The following is a 24,355-nucleotide window of genomic DNA, read 5'->3' as shown; positions in this document are numbered from 1 at the left end:
ACATCAGCTAAAAATGTATACACCAAATTAGTTTTTATATTTTTAAAGTAGTAGTGATACTACATGACAGAGAAAGTAATTTGATGAAAATGGTGCCTCATTTGGCTCTGCCTGATGTGTAACTGGGTACTTTAGGAGAATATAATTTATTCCACTGTAATGATTCCAGCTGTAATCTTATAATATCTATAATCTTATAATATTCCAGCCATAATCATATAACTCGGACTTTTTAATTAATCTTTTAGACTGATAAAGTCTTCATGAGGGTGCAGTTTACAAATTTATTGCTCTCGTTTTATCTTGTGAAGAATCAATTAAATTTGCACTTTTGAGAGTTCAAAGGATTCTTTCAGGCCACTAATTTACAATTTACTGAAGACCTAAGTGAGGCATCTCAGAGAACTAATAGATGCCTAAATGACCAGAAAGGAAACTTAAATGCTGAAAACATGAGACAGAATCTTCTAAAAGTATACTGAATTATTCATTATTTAGAAGATTTATGCCCAGTGAGACATAACATTGGTAATACATGTTATTGTTAGAATAATAAATGTCACCGTTGGTTTATTAATTTAAACTATTCTTCAATATTCAGAGCCATATGATACCTGTTGTAGAACTCTAAATATTCCTGTAGCCTTGTATTAGACTAGATATCCATAGAATTTTTCTCTCAAGTAATAATAAAAATTAGTGTTTTGTTTTTGTTTTTCAAAATAAGATGTGGGAAAATTTGGGTTTCCAGAAGTCCTTTTATTATAACTTTTATAGCCACCTTCCCTGTCTCCCATATTAACAGAAGTGTTACTTCGAGTTTTGAAAATATAAATGTCTTCATGGCCAAGAGATGGTGAGACCCATCCTAAATGAGCCATGAAGTTATCTACTCTATTTGGCTGAGCTAACTTACCGTATTGGTGCCTTTCTTTCTCACCATAGTCCACAACTCAAGAGAAAGAAGCAAAGTAAGGTTAAAAGCCACTGCCAACTTTTTGGATGCAGATAACAGTTTCTCCCCAGCCTTCTCTACTGACTGAGCCATCTTTGTCATGGCTGTGGAAATAGGAAAGGCCTGCCAAATTGAGGATATTGGCAGAAACCAAAAAGAAAATACATGGGTTATTTTGCAGGTTACATTATGGGGGAATGTCATGGGAGTTACTAAACATGTTAAAGAAAATGGCATAGAAAAAGGAAGAAGGGGTAGATTTACCAAATATTGAGCAATAGAAAAGTTGGCTGAGATGCCTCCACCCATGAAATTTTAAAGAGGTGGAAAAAAGCAGACCTAAGTCCTTTGAAGTTGTCAGGCCAATGTGAGATTTTGATTTTATAGTGAGGAACATTAAATATTAGATCTTTAGGGAGGTAAGTAAAGCCATGTGTATTTGATACATGATTTAAAATCACTTAGTTTATTTTAAAATTATGGTACTACATGTAATACTTTTCAAAAGGCTTACTTCTGGTTTTGATAGTGATGTTCTTTATTTTTAAGGGAAGCTAGTAAAGTTAGTAAAACACTGGTTCCTCTTTCATACACATTTAATTATTTGGTAAATTTACTTGATTATTTTGTGTATCTCTTCTAAAACCTTTGATATTCTTTTGTTTTAAACACAAGTTCATGGATTTTGTGGCAAATAATTGATTTATCCTTCTAGTTTTATGTCCCTGATTAATTATTTAGCCAGTATTCATCTGATGCGCTTTTAAGGTTTGGGGCAGAAACTGTGACAGTATTAACAGTTTAAAATATGTGTTGCCTAACGTGTGAAATAGCTAAATAAAACATGTTTTTACTCTTCATAATGATAGTTTCTAAAAGGACATAATTAAGCAATAAACGTATTACTAATAAAATGGGTTTTGTCCAAGCTATGAAATAGTTAAATAAAGTAAATCTTTTTATTCCTAACAATTTCTAAGGAAAAGTAATCGAGGTATTACTAATCTTTGTTATTTGAAACTTTAGGAAGTAAAACAAGATTCTAAGCCTGTGGCAAAGGGCAAATTATAATCTTCCTTTAATTAAAAGGAAAAATGAGAAAAGATGACGGTTGAACACAATTTTAGAAATTTAATTTACAAAATTACCACACTAAAAGTAATTATTTTAAAAATCTCGCTTGAAAATCGGTCATATAAGTATGTTCCTTATGGTTCATTGCAGAAAAGAAGATCAAATCGTCAAATTAAAAGAAAAAGATATGCAGAAGATGCAGAAGGGAAGCAATCTGAAGAAGAGGTTAAAGGTTCTATGAAAATAAAAAAGAATTCAGCTCCTTTACCTGGCGAACAGCCTTTACAGTTATTTGTGGTAAGACAGATTTGGAATTATGACTACAAATTGTTTGAAATCAACATACTTTAAGATACTTTCATTATCTTTCCTCCTAAAACCTACTCCAACTTTTCCTCCTGGATTCCTGTTGTGGGTTAATAGAACCAGTAATTATTCAGATCAGAAACCTAGGAATTCATTCTCTCTGTTTTCTTCCTTTGCCTCGTCATCCGGTTTATCACCACATTTTTCACCCCCTAAATATATGTTTCTGAAACTCCTCCAAATTCTATCTTTTCTGTAGAATATTTCTAAGTTACAGGCCTGATCATTGTACTGTCTACTTAAAGCTTCTCTTAGAGCTTCCCAAGTCTTAACAAAAAATAATGATGCCTTCTTGGCACATCACATAAAGCCCTTTGTATGGATTTTTTTAGTCTTCTCTCCAACTTCTTTACAAGCACTGAATCCTCTGACCTTAAGAACAAAGGTGCACTCTCTGTGTTTGCATATTGCAATTTCCTCTCTTAATCTTCCTTATCTGGATTGTGAACCAACCAGTCTTCTGCCAACTGAGTGATTTGCCACCTTGGGCAAGTACTTAGTCGTCTATGCCTGAGCTTCCTAATCTGTACAACAGAGAGATGACAGTGGCGCAGTGTAGTCGCAAGGATTAAATTAGTTAATGTGTGCAAAGTGCTGATAATAACGCTGAGCCAATTAAGAAGCACAGTGTGGGGGCGCCTGGGTGGCTCAGTGGGTTAAGCCGCTGCCTTCGGCTCAGGTCATGATCTCAGAGTCCTGGGATCGAGCCCTGCATCGGGCTCTCTGCTCGGCGGGAAGCCTGCTTCCTCCTCTCTCTCTGCCTGCCTCTCTGCCTGCTTGTGGTCTCTCTCTGTCAAATAAATAAATAAAATCTAAAAAAAAAAAAAAAAAAAAAAGAAGCACAGTGTGTTTACCATGATGATGATGATGTCGATAATGACGAGGACAATAACAGCAATGATTTCATTTTCCATTTTTTATTCCTAACATTTAACACAGTGCCTGACACATGTACTAACTAAACTGAGTTTCACTGTATTCATAAACATACAAAGTGGCCGCTAAAGGAATTTTTAGAATGTGACATGGTGTCTTCTTTCCTCCTTCCCACAGGAGAATCCAAGTGAAGAAGATGCTGCAATTGTAGACAAAATACTATCTTCTAGAATTGTAAAAAAGGAAGTAAGTAATCGCACATTACATTTTACCCTTTATATTCCATGGCCTTATTCTTAAAATCATAAGTATTGATTTTATTTTCTTAGGTATCACCTGGAGTAATGATTGATACAGAAGAATTTTTTGTAAAATACAAGAATTAGTAAGTATCTGAGTTAGAAAATGCTGATTTATATGTAAATATACTTAAACCTATTAAGTTAAATAATTTCTTTTATTTTACCTGAATTTTCAAGTGTTTTATTAGTTCAAAATCTTTTTGTGGTAAAATTTAAGTGAATTTTTTTTCAGGAAGTGTTAATTATTAACATCAAAATGCAGAAATCTTTATAAAATGTTCTTTTACAAATGATAGACATTATTATATTTATATTGTTGAATTTTTCAGATTTTATTCACATTATTCCTATACTTGGGTGAAAAACTTTTTAAAAGAATTAACACTGATTTCAAAACAAGTTAGCTTTCTGATCATTACAGAACTGTTACAATGAGGAAATAAATGATAAATCACATCTTGTTACCTTTGTGATTTCGTTTATCATTCTGTTTCTCTGTGGCAAATTGCACATCTTTATACTACATCCTTGAGATACAGTGATCACAGTGGCTTTATAAATTGAATGGAGTCTGTTAACATTAAATGAAATGATGAGCTACCTGTTCATAAAGTTGAATATTCTGTATTGAGTGCTGTGACTCAAAATAAATTTTAAAAAGCCAAAACGTGTTATTCTGTGTCATTCTAATATATTGCTTTTATACAAATTTTAGCTCCTATCTTCACTGTGAGTGGGCCACCGAACAGCAGCTTCTGAAAGATAAAAGGATCCAGCAGAAAATCAAACGATTCAAATTGAGACAAGCACAAAGAGCACATTTTTTTGCTGATGTAAGAAAAAGAAATAAATGAAACTATTATGTGTTGAACTCTGAACACATGCAGTATTTATCAAAAATTTAAGTATTATTCATTTTAATTCTTAGGCTTCCAAGTTTGATATTTGAATACAAATGCTATCTACATAAGTAATTTTCTCTCCCCAAATTTAGCTTGGAAACTAGCTGAAACAGGCACAGTGATAATTCAGAGTGGTAGATAACTCTTGTGTTTTTAAATTAGCATGTATTTCAGTACTTAGAATTGAATATGAATGGGTTAATATCTCAAGAATTTTATCAGCAAAGTTACCCAAGTAATGGAAATGGTAATATAGGAAATGAATGGAAACTTAAGATTTTTCAGTACGTGAAATACATTGCATATTTTCTATGCCAGGTTTGTGCATGAATGAACAAATCATCATAGACATAATTCATTTTAAAGGCCTCACTAATTACTTTGATGTCCTTTCCTGCTCTAAATTTTTTCTTTTTTCTTTTAATAGGCTTGTTTTAGAGCAATTTTAAATTCATCTAAATTTTTTGATGTTTTAATTTGAAGAACTTTTTGAGTTTTTATTTTGAAAAATCTAAGTCGTAAAAATAGTACAATGAATTCCCATTTTTGTGTGTGTGTGTGTGTGTGTGTGTGTATTTCACTATCCTTGACACACAGTGTTAAATTAGTTTCAGGTGTACAACCTAGTGATTCCACTAGTCTATGTATTATACTATGCTCAGCACAAGTCTAACTGCCATCTGTCACCATACAGCACTATTACAATACCACTGACTATTCCTATGCTGTATATTTTATTTTCCTACATATATTTTGATAAGATTCCCTAAATGTTAATATTTTACCATGTCGGCTTTGTCGCTCACATTTGTTCTCCCTCTGCCTCTGTCCTCTTCTCTCTCTCTCTCCCCCTCCCATGCACATACATTTCTTTTCTAAACCATTTGAATGTAAATTGCAAATACTTCAGTATTTAATTTTTTTAAAATTCTGTCACATAATAATGGTATAATTAACACTGAGATAGTATTAGCTCATCTATAGACCAACCTTATTCATATTTCACTAATTGTTGTACTTTTTATAGCAAAAAAAAGTGTTTTTTTGTTTATTGTGGTCCAGAATCCAATCCAGCATCATATGTTGAATTTACTTGTCATGTCTCTGTTCGTCAGTCTTTCTTTGTTTTTCATTACTTGGACATTTTTTTATAAAGAGTATAAGTGGTTTATTTTGTAGAATGTCCCTCAATTTGGGCTTGTCTAATGTTGCCTCAGGATTCAAGTCATGCATTTTTTTAAAAGACCATCACTCTATTGTATACCCAAAACTAATATAACACTGAATGATAACTACACTGGAATTAAAATATTTTAAAAATAAAAGACCACCACAGAAATGATGCTGTACCCTTCTCACTGAAGGAGGAGGAGAGTGTTATCTGTTTGCCCCATTACCTGTGGTGGTAACTTTAATCACTCGATTATGGTGGTCTCTGGCAGATTTTTTCACACGAAGTTATGGTTACTTCCTTTGTACTTATAAACTCTCCTTGAAAAATTTGATGACCTACTCAGGTTATGGATGCTTGGAGACCAAAAATTTAAAGACTGATTTTTTGTCACTTGACTCGGGTACAACATGAATTGGAGCTATGCAGATTGTCTTAAAGTACCTGGTTACCATTCTGATGTTGGGCAGTTATCAAGAGATCCTGAGATGATACTGTCATTCAGGAAGGATTTGAGACAGTGAGGAGAACTAAAGACAGAACCGTGAAGCTCTACAGTATTTAGAGGTTAAGCAGAGGAGGAGAGGCAGCAGAGATAGCCAAGAAGGGCTATCGAAAGTGAGGCATTCAGGAAGGAATAATAAGCAGCTAGGGAGACAAGAGAAGGAGCAGCAGTCTGTTCAGAAGAGAGAAGGAGGAGTATAAAAACATGGAGGTGTGCCATAACATGGAGTTTGAAAAGTATGTGTTTTTGTACTTTGGAAGCATGAAATCTGGGGCGCACCAGTGCCAATGATCGGAGATGAGGCTAGAGGACAAGGTAGGATCCTAAAAACCAGTGTGGGCCTGATCCCCAAACAGGGGAGGGTCAGTGAAGGATTTGAAGCAGCGGAATAAATAAGATTTATATTTGAGAAACATCACTCTAGGGTCATTATGAAAATGGACTAAAGGGAGGCAGGAGGGTAGTTGAAAATTAGGCGGTTGTTGAGATCCAAGTAAGAAGTGATGAAGCAGTGAGAAAGAGGAAGGAGGAACCACTTTGAGTTGTAGTTGAAGACAGAATCTGTAAGAATTGATGACTTATTGGATGTGGAAGATTAAAAAAAAGAGAGAGAGAGGGACTCTGAGCTGACTTCTGCATTTCTGACTTGTGTAACTGGGAGTAAAGTGTGGAAGGGGTGCTGTGTTACCATTAACCTAGAAGGAAACTATAGGAAAGAAGCAAAGGTTGAAGAGTAAATGAGTGCAGTTTGAGGTGGCTCAGATAGAGTTGGCATCCACTGGAGTAACTGGGTCCTGAGCCCAAGACTCATCAGTTGATAGTGTTTGATAGAGGGACTCATGGGTGGCTCAGTCAGTTGAATATCTGCCTTGCCAGGTCGTGATCCTGGAACTCCAGGATTGACTCCCACATTGGGCTCCCTGCTCAGTGGGGAGTCTGCTTTTCCCCTTCCTTCTGCCCCTCACCCTGTCCGTGCTTTCTCTCTCTCTCAAATAAATAAGTACAATTTTTTAAAAAATAATGATGCAGCTGAGAGATGAGGTGGGGTGATTGGTCTTCAATGCGTAGACCTGAAGAAAGTGGCACAAGAAAGGTGCAGAGGCTCTTCTAGGAAAATTTTAAAGGATGTATCTTCGAGAGTAAGTCACTTGTCTGAGGTATCTTATTTCATAGTGTTATTCAGTTGGTTTTATTACACATAATGTGATGATTCATTATATAGACAAGTAGCCTAGATACCTTTTGGAAATTAAAAGGGAAGTGAGCTACTTATTGAAAATTTAATTGAAATCAAACTTCTTTTGTTCTAGAAAATAGCTAGTAAATTTGTTTATTTCACTTTTATCTTTCTACTTCTTTGTCAATTATCACTTAAGTTAACTTTTTAATTTTAGATGGAAGAGGAACCATTTAACCCAGACTACGTTGAAGTAGACAGAGTATTGGAAGTCTCTTTTTGTGAAGATAAAGATACTGGTGAGGTAAATATTTAGCGGAAAAAATTTTTTAATTAGGAAGAACCTCAAACTTTCCAAATATTAAAACTTACTCCTTTTTAAAAATTAATGACCTAAAGACACTGAAAAATGTTTCATTGGTTTTTATTGATGTAGGTTAAGTATATTTAAACTGTTTCCAAGTACTCTTTTTCAAAATAGTAAAACGAAAAAATAAATTTTTTTTACAGCCTGTTATTTACTACTTAGTAAAGTGGTGCTCATTACCATACGAAGATAGTACATGGGAACTAAAAGAAGACGTAGATCTTGCAAAAATAGAAGAGTTTGAACAGTTACAAGCTTCAAGGCCTGACACAAGACATTTGGTAAGAATCATGTCTCAGACAACTTCATAAAATCTCAGCACTTCTTTTATTCAGCAGGTTTAATGTAATCTTTGCATTTTTAATTGTGATTTCGGTGTACAATGAATACCTTATTTTAAAAATTGCCACATCATATCTTATGTATGTTAATTTGACTATTCCTCCATTAGTGTGTGTTCCAGTTTTTTTGCTCTCATAAACAGTCCTGCATTGAACATTGAACCCATGTGTACAAGCCTCTGTAAGACAAATCAGAAGTGTAATCACTTAGAGCATATGTGCATTTATGATTTTGATGAGTATTTCCTTCAAATTTCCCTCGGCAAGTTCCAAATGCTTCTGTCTCATCTCTGAATTTAAGAGTTTCCCACTACTGTTTCTCTCAGGTCATTTACAAAAATATCAAAAATACCAGTTTCAGCTCAAGTTGGAGTTATTAATACTCTATCTCTATAATAAAGAAAAATCCTTATTATGCCCACCTTTTCCTTCTTTTGTAAAAACCAGTTAATTCTCCATGACTGAATAGTTACAGTTCATCTCCTTCCATAGTACCTTTATTTTATTTTATTTTATTAAGATTTTATTTATTTGTTTGACAGAGATCACAAGTAGGCAAAGAGGCAGGCAGAGAGGGAGGGGGAAGCAGGCTCCCCACTGAGCAGAGAGCCCAACGTGGGGCTTGATCCCAGGACCCTGGGATCATGACCTGAGCTGAAGGCAGAGGCTTAACCCACTGACCCACCCAGGCGCCCCCATAGTAGCTTTATTTTAAAAGAATCTTTTAGGGGCGCCTGGGTGGCTCAGTGGGTTAAGCCGCTGCCTTCGGCTCAGGTCATGATCCCAGGGTCCTGGGATCGAGTCCCACATCGGGCTCTCTGCTCAGCAAGAAGCCTGCTTCCCTCTCTCTCTCTCTGCCTGCCTCTCTGTCTACTTGTGATCTCTCTCTGTCAAATAAATAAATAAAAAAAATCTTTAAAAAAAAAAAAAGAATCTTTTATATGGAATATTGTTGAAAGCCTACATAAATTCAGTATGTTGATTTTTTTTTTTTTTTTAATTATTGACTACATGCATATCTTTTCCCTGGTCAAAAAATAAAAAGTATGTGACACCTGAGTTGCTTGGTCAGTTAAGCATCTGCCTTTGGCTCAGGTCATGATCCCAGGGTCCTTGGATCGAGTCCCACATCAGGCTCTTTGCTCAGCGGGGAGCCTACTTCTCCCTCTGCCTGCCTCTCCCCCTGTTTATGCCCTCTCTTCCCCACCTCTCTCTCTCTCTGACACATAATAAATAAATCCTTAAAAAAATATATTTTTTTTTCTTAAAGATTTTATTTATTTATTTGACAGGCAGAGATCACAAGTAGGCAGAGAGACAGGCAGATAGAGAGGTGGAAGCAGGCTCCCCACTGAGCAGAGAGCCCGATGCGGGACTTGATCCCAGGACCCTGAGATAATAACCTGAGCCAAAGGCAGAGGCTTTAACCCACTGAGCCACCCAGGTGCCCCTTAAAAATATTTTTTTAAAATAAAAAGTAGATTATTAACTTTTCTGGTACAGAAACTATAGAATTTTAGAAGGCTGTGGCAAATTGTGATATTGTTGATAATTAATTTTTTATTTTCAATTCCTAAAATTATTTACTTTTAATCCTAAAACATAGGATTATTGTCATATGAATTCAGTTTTGGGGAGCCAATCAAAAGAAATTTACCATGAGGAGACCTATTATGATTTTATTGAATATTTTGTCCCATCCTTTTTCAAATGTAATTTGGTCATAGGAATTTCTTTACTTCACTAAAGAGGGAATTTATACATGAAAAGGCAGGAGCAGTTGACTTTTCCATTAGCATCAGAGTAAGGAAAAACTGCCATAAAAAATATGGAGGTGCAACAGAAGAGAAGGAATGAATTAAAATTGTTCATGAAATAAGTCATAGTTTGGTTTGGGGGGGGGCTTTTTTAAAAAAAGATTTTATTTATTTGACAGAGAGTGCACAAGCAGGGAAAGCAGCAAAGGGAGAAGGAGAAGCAGGCTCCCCACGGAGCAGGGAGCTCAATGCAGGACTTGATCCAAGACCCTAGAATCATGACCTGAGCCAAAGGCAGACGTTTAACCGACTGAGCCACCCAGGCGCCCCCATAAAAACATTATTTCTGATAGCCAGTATAAGTATTCAGCAACAGGTGAATGGATAAACAAAGTTATTATGAACATTAGTATACAAGTCTTTGTCTAGTCACGTGCTTTCATTTCTTTTCAGTAAATAGCTATGAGTTAAATGGCTGGATCATATGTTAGGTATATGTTTAATTTTTAAGAAACTGCCAAGCTTTTTCCAATTGGTCATATCCTATTACGTTCCCAACAGCCTTGTGTAAGAGTGCTAATTGCTTCACATCCTAGTCAGCACTTGGAACAGTGTTTTTAATCTTAGCGATTCTAGTATATATATAATGGTATGACATTGTGATATTGTTATGACATTGTGATTTTCACTTACATTACCTACTGATTAATGATGTTGAGAATATTTTCGTGTGCTTATTTGCCATTAGTGTATCTTCTTTAATAAGGTGCCAGTTCATATATTTTACCTATTTTTTATTGGCTTGCTTGCTTTCTTATTATTGAGCTCTAAGAATTATTTATATGTTCTAGATGCAAGTCCTTTATCAGATATATGATTCGCAAATGTTTTCTCCAAGTCTGTGGCTTGTAGTTTCACTATATTAACAGTGTAAAAGAACAAAAGCTCCTAATTTTGATGAAGTCCAGTTTATCTGTCTTTTCCTTATGGATCATACTTTTGGTGCTATAGCTAAGAAACCTTTGCCAGAAGTTTTTTAGTTTTAGGTAACGTTTAGGTCTATAATGAATTTTGAGTTAATTTTTGTACATAGTACATGTATGAATCAAAGTTCATTTTTTGCTTATGGGTATCCAGTTTTTCTAGCGCCATGTTGGGGATAAAACCACCTTCCATTCCTGGGAAAAATCTACTTGGTCATGATACCAGGGATATTGGTGTATAGTGGGTTTTTTGTTTTGTTTTGTTGTTTTGTTTTGTTTTGGTAATATCTTTTATTTTAGTGCCTGGGCTCATGGAATGAGTTGGAACATATGCTGTCTTCTTCAATTTTCTGGAAGAGTTTGTGGAGAACTAATGTGGTCTTTAGACTTTTGTAATACTTCACCATAACACTGGATAACGTTATGCTTCTATAATTATTCTAAAAGCAATGTTTTTACCATGTATGAGGTTTGTGCAAGATTAAAACATCCGGAATACACCGTTCTTTGTTTTCCCACAAAGGATCGTCCTCCTGCTAATATTTGGAAAAAAATTGATCAATCCAGGGACTATAAAAATGGCAATCAACTCAGGGAATATCAACTAGAAGGACTCAACTGGCTCTTGTTCAATTGGTACAATAGGTATGTAGTGTACCAACAGAAAAACAGCTTAATGTGTTGTTTTTTTAGTATGCGTCAAAATATGTTAAGTAAAATAGTTCCTGATGTTGCTATATTATTACTGTCATGGAGTCTTTATATTGAAAGTGAGGTTATCTCAGGAAGATGTGTAAATTATAATTTAGGATTTTGACTTCAATTGCTTCATTTAAATGTGTGCCAGTCAGAATAGAAGAAAGTTGATAAGATGATTAATAGTAAAATTTGAAATGCCTTTCTCACCATCATAAAACATTCGTTATGTTACAGAGTATTTTTCAACTTACCAGCTTATACTGCTATCTGCCAGTAATTGAATCTAGTTAGTAAAGTGTGAGCAATTATATCAGTAAGAATTAAGTAGGTCTATTATTTAAGTCTTTAGAGAAGCAGATTGTCAGCAGTTGATGAGGAATAGAAATCAAAATATAAGAACCTAGTAAGGAATTTATGCTTTCTATTAATTGCTTATTTTCCAAGTTGTTCAAAATGCTGGGTGGAACATTAGCTCACTCTTTTACAATGAAAAGATAATTGCAAAAGAAGTGAAAAATGGACCCATGATTTGGAAAGTATAGTGGCATATACAGGAGAGCAAGCAAAGGCATTGTGATGAGTAATAACAGAACAGTTTGATGACAGTTTTTATTCAAAATCATTCTTCCATGTTTTTACTTCTCAGGTGATTCTTCTGAGTCGTTGCACTCAGTAATTGTGAGTCCTGAGACTCAGTCATGTGGAGCTGGGGGGACCTGTTAACTCCACACCGAGCTCTTTCCTCTAGAGCTCATATTTTCTAAATGTTTATATTTTCTAAATGTTAATATTTTCTAAATGTTAACCATCATTTTTCCCAAGGATCCTTCCAGGCAAAATACTTAAGAAAGTATTGTTTTGCTTGAATCTCCTCGTTGCTGCCCTTCCCCATTGCCCACATTGCTTGTTTTAAACTTCCAGCACTTTCCTCAGGCCATCTATCACAACCCTACCCTCTTCACCCCAACGTGACTGCTCCATAGAGAAGCCTAGGGCCCGTAGGTGAGCTTGTTCAAGTTCTTGCCTGCCCTCACAGCCAGGCCAACAAACATATCTCCATTCTTAGCTTTTCTTAGCTGTCCTCATGTGCCAGAAGTTAAAAGGTGCCTCCACAACCAAGACTCATCCACACCTCTGTTCTGACTTGCCGCACAGCCAGTTTTCTCAGAGCCTCACTCCATCAGCTGTCCTCCTGCACTCTTACACCTTCAGGCCATCTCAAGACTAGTGCTGTCCCTTCACTCTGCGAACAAATCTGGGTCTAACCTTTCATAAAAGTGCAAGAAAGAAAAGGATAAGCCTTCTCTTGTTGGTTCTGTTTTTTCTTCTAGCAACCTTGAGCCGTCTGTAGTTTCGTGGAAGAAAGCCAATAGGAGCTCTTCCTGTTTCCTCATCTCCAGCTCGCTTTAAACCTGTTGCTTGGATGTGATAATTTGTCTTTGAAACGTGTAACTTCCCAATCTGAGGGGTAGTTTTCACCCCTGGTTTGCTTTGTCCCTGCTGCTTTGGGTTGTGGTTGCTCCTTCTGCAAACCTTCCCCCATTCTCACCCCCAGCAGCTTCCACCACGGGACTCTCTCCGGACCCTGTGACCTGGAGATCTGCTGGTTTCCCTTCCTCTGCTTGCCCTTTCAGTGTTGCATTTTCCTCCTAACAGTGCTCTTTTGCTCTTTCCTTGTAGTACAGTTTTGTTCATCCTAAGCCATACTCTACACAGCCTATGCCTTCATTTATCAATAACATCCTAATGGTCTCGTATCTTTATCTCTAACTTGAGATATCTCTAACTTGAACTCCAAGCCCATATTTCTGTTTGCCTCTTGCTACTTTACAGGCTATCTCATTGTTCTTTTATCAGCACAAAATTCAAAATTAACCTCATCGTTTCCCCTTTCCTCTGTACCAAACTTGTTCTTCTGACAAATTTTGTACTTCCGTTAAGAATAACGCAATAAAGGGGCCCCTGGCTGGCTCAGTCAGTAGAGCATGCAACTCTTGATCTTAGGGTCATGAGTTCAAGCCCCACATTGGCATGGAGCCTACCAAAAAATTAATAAATAAATAAGTAAATAACATGATTCATTTAGTCAACAAGACTGAAATCTGGCTGTCATCCAATACCCCATGTATCTGGTTGGTCACTAAGTCCGAATCATTCTCAGTCATAGTTAACTTTGGAATCCATTCTCTCCTCTTAGTCCCCTCTCTCTTAGTCCAAGTGCCCGCCATTGTTCCCTGCGTTATTGCAGTACTTTCCCACTCAGTGTTCCAGCTTCTGCTCACTTCACCTTCTAATATCCACAGTAGAGCCAGAGTGAACCTCAGAGTACAAACACGATTGCGTCGGGTTTCTTTAAAAATTTAAGTGGCTCCCGTTGCATAACAGAATGGTGTCCAACATTCTTTATTGTGACCTCTTCATATCATAATGATTCCCCCTCCTTTTACCCTCATCTCAAAACCACGTTTGTAGTCTCCCAGTTGATCGTGTTCTTTACACCTCTGCTCCTTTGCTGTGCTCTCTGACAAAATCCTACCTATGACTGACCTCTTCCCTGAAAGAGATCTCCTTTCCTACCATCTCTTTTTGCCAGAGTTGGACACTTAACTTCTCTGAGCTTCTTTAATAAACTTAACCCCGAGGGTCCTCAACTGGGCCTATATTATAATCATTTGTGGAACTTTTAAAAAAAAATTATAGCTGCTTTGTCCTACTCCATAATGTGTAGGGGAGAGCCCTGGGTATCTGTGTTTCCTTCAGGCTTTTAGGCTCTTCTAATGCACAGCCAGAGTTGAAAACCAGTGCTTTGTTTGTGCTTCCATGATAGGACACTATATGATTTTTATTTACTTATGTGCATGTCTGCTTCTCTAATAGATACAAGCCCCTGGAAGGCAAAGAACATGTTCTGTTTCTTTTGTATCCCATCTTCTCATACTGTCCCTGAAATAGAGAAGGTATTTAATAAATGCTTCCTGAATAAATAATATATTTAGTTTGTCTTACTCCTGCCATTCTTTAACAAAATCATACCTCTAACAGGTGTTATCTTTGTTTTGGAGCTACAGAAATCTATAGTTTTCCCTTTGCGGGATTATAATGAAATTACAGTTTCATATATATACAAAAGGATTTGCCTTGTCTGCACTTCAGCAATTTTTATGTTTTTATAAATGCAAGTATTTTAACTTGGTCTTTTATTATTTTTATATATTTATCATTAAAAATGTTATAGTGTACAGAAAAACCCATTGTATACATGGATAATATATTTGTTTATTTCAGACGAAACTGCATTTTAGCAGATGAAATGGGTCTTGGCAAAACCATTCAATCAATTACATTCCTCTACGAAATCCTTCTGACTGGTATAAGAGGACCTTTCCTGATCATTGCTCCGCTTTCTACTATTGCAAACTGGGAGAGAGAATTTCGTACGTGGACTGATATTAATGTTGTGGTTTATCATGGGAGCCTGATTAGCAGACAGATGATACAGCAATATGAGATGTACTTCAGGGACTCACAGGTGTGTTACTGGTGATTTTGTTTGTTGTTTGAAAGGCCAAGTTTGAAAAAGCCAATTATTACGCATTCATTATTTTCAAATTTGGGGTGAATTTTATTTGCCTACATATATCTTAGTTCAGTCTCTTTATTCATCATCTTTATTTTACAATAAACTTGAGTAGCTCAAGAGAATAGGGACAAGGAATTAGGATCACGTTCTGGTTCACTATCTAAAATGCTGATTTATACAAATGTACTAATTTGATTGTATCCCTAATTTTTCAACTTGAATAATTGTTTTACTAACTGCTTTTAAAAAAACACACATTAAATTTATTTTTTAGAATACTACCTGTCTCTTTAATCAGCCTCCAATTTTCTCCCTCCATTTTTAAAATTCAAATCTTCAGTGAACACCATGGGTTTAAATGCCTCTTGAGATGAAACCGTAGGTTCTCTTTCATGTTCAAAGGATTTTGATTTTAGACACATCTTAAAGTTTGGTTTGTTTGTTTTGTATGCAGATACAAGCATACCTCTCTGTTGTTTTCCCCTTTGGATTGATTACTCCAGTGCTCTGGTGATTGGGTGGTTTTCTTCTCCTCTGTATCCGGAAGACACATTTTCCATTTTACTTTGGCCTGTTCAGTAGGAAGCTTAGTAGAAGATTTCTTATTTTTCAGCTAAATACACACATCGTAAAATTAAGGGATAACATTATAATAAAGAATTTTCTAGCAGAAAGTTAAAATCTAGAAAGCATTAAGTGCCAGTTGCAGTTTTGAGTGGTAATAGGACTCTTTAGATTAAGAATTTTATTAAGAAATAATGAACAAGATTAATAAAAACACAGTTCACACAAAGTTATACTCTTTAATTGGAATAGGTTTATTGCCTAACATTCAGCTTCAGTGGCACCTTAATACTTTATTTTTCTTTCACTAATTCTTTTGTTTTATAAGGATCATTATAACATACGATGTGATAGCGTCATGTGAAATGATGCAGGTTGAAGTAAGTTAATGTGCCTAGCCTTGTACTGCTTTTCTTCCCAGTTGTAATTGATTTTCTACCTATTCAGAATGGAAAATGGATGAATTAATTGATTTAGTCCCTCTTGCTTTATGGTTGAAACAACTACATTCCTATGAAATTAAGCATCTGTATAACCCTTTAGTTATTCCTCAGTTTTATTTTAACTATTACCTTTGTACCTTTCAAGCCTCTGACATCTCAGATTATAGTTTGATATCCTTCCATAGTGTTTTATTCTTCTCAGTCATACATTTGTAGAATTTAAGAGCTTTGTGGTGATCATAAAAATGATTATGATCGACTTAGTTCAGTCTCATTTTTTTACAGAAGGTATGATTAAGATATTGGGATTTTGAGTGTTTAAAAGGGTTATAGTTTTAATATATGTCTCATGATTTTGGTATAAACACGATAGTCAAAAAGCTAAAAGATTCTTAATGGGTTAAAAACTGAATAGTATATATCAAATATTATATTTTGTGGTAAATGTTATATACTCTAGAAGAATACTATCTGACAGGTTTAAAATTTTAAAAGTTAAAAAATGTCTCCTCTAAGTAGGTCTTTGCTTTAGATACATATTTAACTTGGAGTTAACTCTTTCATGTAATTTTAATATTAATTAATTAATTGAATATTAACTTCTGCTTTTTCAAGTTATTAAATAGTCTGATATCATAGCAGTAGTAAAATTATGCTAAGATTTTTCTGAATTGCCCTGAAAAATGTAAAGATAATAACACTAATAATCACAAACATTTATTGAGTATTTACCATGTGCCAGGCAGTATGCCAGATATTTTAGATACCTATTTCCTTTAATCTTTGTAATGCCTACCTTGGAAATAGGTAATAATATTAGCCCCATTTACAAATGAGGAAAGTGAGGTAAAAAGTTATGTGGTTTCCTCCAAAATCCTGGCGAAACTGGGATTACTTAGAATCAAAAACCTTTGTTCGTAAACACTGTGATATCACTTTAACTGAATGCATCCTGTCCCCAGTTGTTAGAACTGCATAAATGCCCTAGATGTACACTTTATGCCTTTTTTAATAGTATTCTGCTGGATCTGTCATTCAACTTAATGGCCATTGTATATAATCAATATGAATTAATCTAATTAAGTTAGTAGGAATTAAACTCTAAATCAGAATATATGATTTTTCAGGGCGCCTGAGTGGCTCAGTGGGTTAAGCCGCTGCCTTCGGCTCAGGTTGTGATCTCGGGGTCCTGGGATCGAGTCCCGCATCGGGCTCTCTGCTCGGCAGGGAGCCTGCTTCCCTCTCTCTCTCTCTCTCTCTGCCTGCCTCTCTGTCTACTTGTGATCTCTCTCTGTCAAATAAATAAATAAAATCTTTAAAAAAAAATAAAAAAAAAGAATATATGATTTTTCTTAACCCTTCATTTCTCGTAGTCCATGATAATTTACAGTTTTCATTCCCATTTAAATATTCTCTTGGCTTGGATTCTAGGACTTCATACTGTCCTATATCATCACTTATTCCTTCTGAAGCTCCCTTTACTGGTTCCTTCTTATCTTCCCTATCTAAACTTGGGGTGACCCCAGGGCTCAATCTTCAGACTCTCTTATATCCATACTCATTCCATCAGAGGTTTCATTCAGTCACATAATTTGAGTACTAGCCATACTGCTAGAAACTTCCCAAATCTTACCACCAACTCTGACTTCTTTCCTGAATTCCAAAGTCCTCTCCAAATGCCTATTCAGCTGTTCCACTTGGATGTCCACTATCGACTCAAACATAACATGTCCAGAATCCTGAATTTTCTCATTGTAAGTAAGTAGCAATACCACCTTAATTGTTCAAGGTAAAAGAGTTTACAGTTAAGCTTGAATCCTCTTTTTATCTCACTCTATACCTATCCGTTAGCAAATCCTTGTTGTCTCTGCCTTTAAAATGCATTCAGAACTGAATACTTCTCATGACTTCCAATGATGATCTCTTGCTTGGATTACTAGGACAGTCCCTTAACTGGCCTCTGTGATCTGTCCTTGGCCTCTTCACGACTATTTTTACTACAGCAGCTCAAGGGACTATTAAAATACATGTCAAATCATAGCACTTCCTGTCTCACAATCCCCAGTAGCTTTTTGGCACAGAGAAGGAGCCAATCCTTAGCACACTTTGAAGTCCCAGTACAGCTTCATCCCTCCACACTCCATGGGTTTCAACCTCTCTGGCATTCTTACCATGCGAAGACTGCCACAGATACTTCCACTTTAGGGCCTTCACACTTGATACTTCTTCCAAGAATATTCTCTGCTCTAGATCTCTAGGTATCACCTGGATCTTCGGGATCTCTCTCATCTTCAGGACTTTGCTCCAATGTCACCTCTCAGTAATGGCTTTCCAGCCAATCCATAAAATTTCAGTGATCACCTTTGACCCCACACTTATTCTTTATCCTTGTTTTATTTTATTCCACAGCCTATCACTTTCTGACTTTTTTTTTTTTAGTTTGCTTTTTTTTCTTACTGACTATGTCCTACATTTGAATCATTGGACTGTAAGTTCTCCTTGGATAATTATTTTTGTTTTGTTTACTATTATCTCCAGCATCTAGAACAGGGTCTGGCACATAGACACTCAATAAATATTTGCTGAATAAACTACTCAGGTGGCTAATTTTGATAGTAACTGTTGATTTGCTATTGTATGTGTAAACTCACGAATATAAGTAATAAACATTAAAACAAATTTCATTGTCCAAATTTTGTAACGGTCATTTCCTTCTTGATCTAAAATTGTTACTATAACACCTAATATCTATAAAACACTTTATCAGAGAATACTTATTTGAATATAATTATAAATTAAATAATTGTGTTGGCACAATTTTTTACATTATTCTTGAAAACACTACAGTTTAATACAGTTTTAACATTAAAATCCCTCATTTAAAGGGCATGTGTGCATATGTAAAAATTCCAGTGGGAAATGTTTTATAGCAGATGTCATTAGATGTATTTTTATGCTATTTGACAGGAATTAAAAATTATGATGAAGACATTCTAGCAAATTATTGTATTTGATAATAAATTTCTAGGGGCGTATCATTCGAGGAGCTTACAGATTCCAAGCCATCATCACCACTTTTGAAATGATTCTTGGTGGCTGTGGAGAGCTTAATGCAATTGAATGGCGATGTGTGATTATTGATGAAGCACATAGGTTAAAAAATAAAAATTGTAAACTTCTAGAAGGTCTGAAACTCATGAATCTGGTAAGTAACTTATCATTATTATTACTTAATGCAGTTTCTTAGCTACATAGTGAAAGTTCAGATAGAGGCAGAGAGCTAATACTAACTAAACTCACTCCTTTTTAGAGCATATATCTATCTGAATTTTATCTGTGAGTTTTGTTGCATTTTCTTTTGTTTTAATTCCTCAGGAAAAAAATTCCATATGTTCCGCATATGTTGGTTATAATTAATAAATGAGATTTTTAAAAGTCGTCTTCTTACTAACGTGTTTGCTTATTCCAAATCAGTCTTTTGCATTTTTTAATAGTTTCATTTAATTACAATGACAGAATTAGTACATGAACACTTGAACAAATAACTCCAGTATGCAGAACTACATTCCATAGAACATTGAAGCGCCCTTTTTTACTTCCTTTCTATCGATGCCCATTCCCAGTTCCACTCCCCACTCCAGGATTTACGGACTGGTGTGTATCTTTCTAAACTAAACGTTTGCCAGTATATACATACATATGCACATACACACAAACATACAGAAATTTAGAGATTTTGTTAATTTATTTTTTAATATTTAGAGATATTGTTAAATATTTAGAGATATTTAGAATAAATATTTAGAGATATTTAGAATATTTACATATTTACATAGATATTTAGAAATATTTAGAGATATTGTTAAATTTTAAATGATAATTTATACTATCATCAAAAATATTTATTTCTGGGGCGCCTGGGTGGCTCAGTGGGTTAAGCCGCTGCCTTTGGCTCAGGTCATGATCTCAGGGTCCTGGGATCGAGTCCCGCATCGGGCTCTCTGCTCAGCAGGGAGCCTGCTTCCCTCTCTCTCTCTGCCTTCCTCTCTGTCTACTTGTGATCACTCTCTGTCAAATAAATAAATAAAATCTTTAAAAAATAAATAAAAAAAAATATTTATTTCTGTTACTATTATGTTTAATTTGTAATACAAGTCTAGTGTAGAAGCATATTCCAATCAGCTCTTCATAGTGTTACGTTATAGCCTTAATGATTTGAGAATTGTTCTTGTGTGAAAAGTCAAGTGATGATTAACCAAATTATAAAGAATGAGAACCATTTTGTATACAAATGGCCATATCAAGAATTGTTGAGTACAAAAGAAACAAATACCTTCTTTGTTCTTTTTCAGGCCTGTTTCTTTGAGAAAATCTAAAATATGCTTAATTATTTAGAATCTTTCTCTTAAAAGCATTCTTGAATAGGTAAAAGTAGCATCCTAAGTCAAGTATTACAAGAATGATAGAGTTTTTATTTATTTTTTTGATACAGAGTTTTTAAAAGGTGATTGAGAAAGTAAATTAATGAAGATTCTTAAGTAGAGATGTATGTTGAATTGACTCTTAAAAATTGTGGTTAGAAAAATACTTGCTTTTGAAACACTGAATATTTAATAACCTATATCAGCTTTCATATAACTTTAGTCCTGTGGTGTTTGACATGAATTATTCTTGCTTTATGTAGGAACACAAGGTGCTTCTGACTGGCACACCTCTCCAAAATACAGTAGAAGAACTGTTCAGTCTTCTTCACTTTCTGGAACCTTTAAGGTTTCCTTCTGAATCAACATTTATGCAAGAATTTGGGGATCTGAAAACAGAGGAGCAGGTATCCTCATTGGTCTTTGTAAATAAGACCATCAACCCTCTTATCACTGTGATTGTGTATGTGAGTTTGTAACTGCATGTGCATACGTGTTACATCTTTTCATCATTTTCTTATGCAGGTGCAGAAACTTCAGGCTATTCTAAAGCCAATGATGTTGAGAAGATTGAAAGAAGATGTGGAAAAGAAGCTGGCACCAAAGGAAGAAACCATCATTGAAGTGGAACTTACTAACATTCAGAAGAAATACTACCGGGCTATTTTGGAGAAGAACTTCTCATTTTTATCCAAAGGAGCAGGGCAGACTAATGTCCCTAACTTGGTCAATACCATGATGGAGCTCAGGAAGTGCTGTAATCATCCATATCTTATCAAAGGTAGCTAAAAAGGATTATTTTCTTGAACAAATACTTATGAATTTTAAAAAATTTAAAAACCCACTATGGCTGCAATGGCTGTTACAAGGAAAGGCAGCAATGCTCCAGCTCTGGTGCTCTGAGCGGGTACAAGTGTTTCAGAATGAGGGCACCCCATGATCAGCTGCATGCCAGCTTACTGGAACTGGACTCTCATTCAGTCTAACCTGGACTGAATTTCCTTCTCCAATTGAATCCTCCTCCTGGGCAAAGACAGCAGAGTCTACCTTTGGGCCTCTGGATTCCTCCTTTTTTTTTTTTCCCCCTGGTCTCTTTCCAGTCAGTCCAGGTCTCCAGTTAGTGTCTCAGCTTTTGGACTATAGTAATGTTACTTTTTAAGGTCTTATTAGGTTCTTTGCTAGTGTTCTCTCTGTCTATCTTTTCAGTCATTCCTGAGAATATATTTCTATCTTTATCCAGGCCCTGTGGTTTCTTAGCCTTGGAGCTCACACTCTCTTGCAATCCTATTATTCTTTAATGACCAGATGGGTGGAGGGAAGTAGAGAGCCTTTAATGCTGATTGGACTCTCTGAGGAAGAATGCATCACAAAGACCTATAACTTGACTTCCCTTTTAATTGTCCTTGTTTCCTTGTTTTGATGGCCAGCAGGATACCCATAGACACATCCAGATTGATTATGATCACCCTTTCGTGAGGATCACTGTTGTATTGGTATTTAAATAGGAGATGTTTATTTAAAAATACATGTTTACTCATGTAGGTTAGAACCACATTTTCATTAGTTCTTTCCCTAATAGCATTCATTAAACTTTTAGCAAATATAAATTTATATAAGGCATTAAGCCAGAGGTCTGGAGAGACCGAAAGTTGCTCTAAGACATTGTCCACATCCTCAGTGGAATTATAGGCTAGTGTTGATGGGTGTTTAGCCACAAACATAAATAATTCTAATGAAAACAGTATACTTGTCATCAGAAAGTTTTAATGTATTACAGAAGCACAGAGGAGCACTAATTTCATTTTTTAAAAAAGAAAGCAACCGGGGGTTGCCTGTATCTGTGCACTGTTGCTATCTTCTTACGTTTCTTTGGCAGGTGCTGAGGAGAAAATACTTGGAGAATTTAGAGATACATATAATCCAGCTGCTTCTGATTTTCATCTTCAAGCAATGATCCAGTCTGCTGGTAAATTGGTCCTTATTGATAAATTGCTTCCCAAAATGAAAGCTGGAGGTCATAAAGTGCTCATCTTCTCTCAGATGGTACGCTGCCTTGACATCCTGGAGGACTATCTCATTCATAAAAGGTAAGGCATAGGATTCATCTACTGAATTATACTGTGAATTACACGAAGGATTTGCTATTCAGGATTTTGCATCATTGTCCTGTAATCTGTCTTTATGTACCTCTTGCTCTTTAGGTAAGAACCCATTTAAATCTGAATAAAGGTAGTTTATGATTAGGGGTCAGGTGTTCCTCTAACCCACGTATGTTGCAAATAGTAGGCGGGGCTAAGGAGATTGATGAAGAAACCTTTGTAAATTGACAAGTATTTGTTGACTTAAGAATGGGTTTATTAGGGGCACCTGGGTGGCTCAGTGGGTTAAAGCCTCTGGTTTCGGCTCAGGTCATGATCCCAGGGTTTTGGAATCGAGCCCCGAATCGGGCTCTCTGCTCAGCAGGGAGCCTGCTTTCCTTCCTCTCTCTCTGCCTGCCTCTCTGCCTACTTGTGATCTCTGTCTGTCAAATAACTTAAAAAAAAATTTTTTTTAAATTAAAAAAAAAGAATGGGTTTATTAGTGTCCATCTCACTTGATTTGTAAATCTTGCAGTAATGACACTTTAAATGAACCATCTTCAAAAATTTAAAAAAAAAATGGTTCAGTACCTTTTCACATCTTTCATTGTTGTAATGAGAACCTGAACTTGCTACACTTTGACTCTCACTGTATACCATTTGACCCTTGTTCATGCTTTCAGTCTTTTCTCATTTGTTTCATGTGGGGTTTGATTTTGTTTTGGTGCGCGACGATAAGATAGTCTTCAATACTGGCTAACTAGGATCTAGATGAATAGGATATTCATCATGGGTTATTTTCTCAGAATGTTAGTGCTCCGTCAGATACCAACATGTGACCCTGAAAGGGAATCTAAAGATATGACTGTAGATTTTGGTTCAGCAGGTTTTGACCCTTATATATAAGTAAAGGTCTGTAGTAATTTAGATTATCAGAAGTTGTGCAGTTCATTTTTATTTTTCATTTATTTCTAGTTCTGTTTTTAGTGTCAGTATTTTACTCTTTGGTCTAATTCCAAAATGTATTTTATTCCCAACTTCATATCACATAAGTAAGAAGGAAGATAAATTTTCAGTATTCCTAAAAATAGCTATTCTTACTCTTTCTTGATTTCCTGATACAAAGAACTTTATAAGATAAAGATGAGCTTCATGGAAAACCCCAGATATCTTTAATGTCACATTATTAGAAGTCACACCCCATTTCACAGGTACTGGAGACAACAGTGAGCTCCTTCTGAGACTCTAATAAATTCTTTTTGTAAAGCATTGTCTTGAACCAGAAGAGGTGTGGCAAATATCCTGTGTATTCCTCTTCTAGTTTCTAAATTTTTATATATTTTAATTTTATTAATGTCTGTCCGTTTCTGAATTTTACGTAAATGAGGAAAGAAAATAAGTTAAAAAGTAACTGCTTAACAGTAATTCACTCTAAAGAATTGGCATTCTACAGCAAGTTTTAAAATGTTCTAGACAACAGGGTCTTTTACCTAAATTCTTAATGTTTCAAATATTGTTAATATCTTGAAAATCTGTTAAACGAGGCAAAAAACCTTATTACTATTTTTAAATCCTTTCAATAAGTACTTATTTAAAAAGTTGAAAAGAAATTAGTATTTCAGTTCGCCCTTGGTAGATACAGTTTACAATCAAATATATCTTGAGACGGGTGCCTGGGTGGCTTAGTGGGTTAAGCCTCTGCCTTCAACTCACATCATGATCCTAGGGTCCTGGGATTAGCCCCCCATGGTCATGCTTCCTGCTCATCGGGAGTTTGCTGCTCCCTCTCCCTCT

The 24,355-nt window shown here is 35.5% G+C and overlaps 1 protein-coding gene across 18 annotated transcripts in view; it reads left to right on the top strand.

Moving 5' to 3' along the window:
* Positions 1–24,355, top strand: part of CHD9 (chromodomain helicase DNA binding protein 9) — a 222,631-nt gene that overhangs the window by 135,459 nt on the left and 62,817 nt on the right. For all 18 annotated transcript variants that reach the window (XM_047711790.1, XM_047711799.1, XM_047711795.1 and 15 more), the window contains 12 exons: positions 2,180–2,326; positions 3,449–3,517; positions 3,601–3,656; positions 4,289–4,406; positions 7,546–7,632; positions 7,839–7,976; positions 11,300–11,421; positions 14,761–15,004; positions 19,091–19,267; positions 20,747–20,890; positions 21,009–21,264; positions 22,360–22,570. In XM_047711790.1, coding sequence (XP_047567746.1) covers positions 2,180–2,326; positions 3,449–3,517; positions 3,601–3,656; positions 4,289–4,406; positions 7,546–7,632; positions 7,839–7,976; positions 11,300–11,421; positions 14,761–15,004; positions 19,091–19,267; positions 20,747–20,890; positions 21,009–21,264; positions 22,360–22,570 — 1,769 coding nt within the window. The remainder of the gene's footprint in view (positions 1–2,179; positions 2,327–3,448; positions 3,518–3,600; positions 3,657–4,288; positions 4,407–7,545; positions 7,633–7,838; positions 7,977–11,299; positions 11,422–14,760; positions 15,005–19,090; positions 19,268–20,746; positions 20,891–21,008; positions 21,265–22,359; positions 22,571–24,355) is intronic.

This window comes from Lutra lutra, chromosome 17, assembly GCF_902655055.1.
Source record: "Lutra lutra chromosome 17, mLutLut1.2, whole genome shotgun sequence".
NCBI classification, from domain to species: Eukaryota; Metazoa; Chordata; class Mammalia; order Carnivora; family Mustelidae; genus Lutra; species Lutra lutra.
This window is presented reverse-complemented; position numbering and strand designations above follow the sequence as displayed.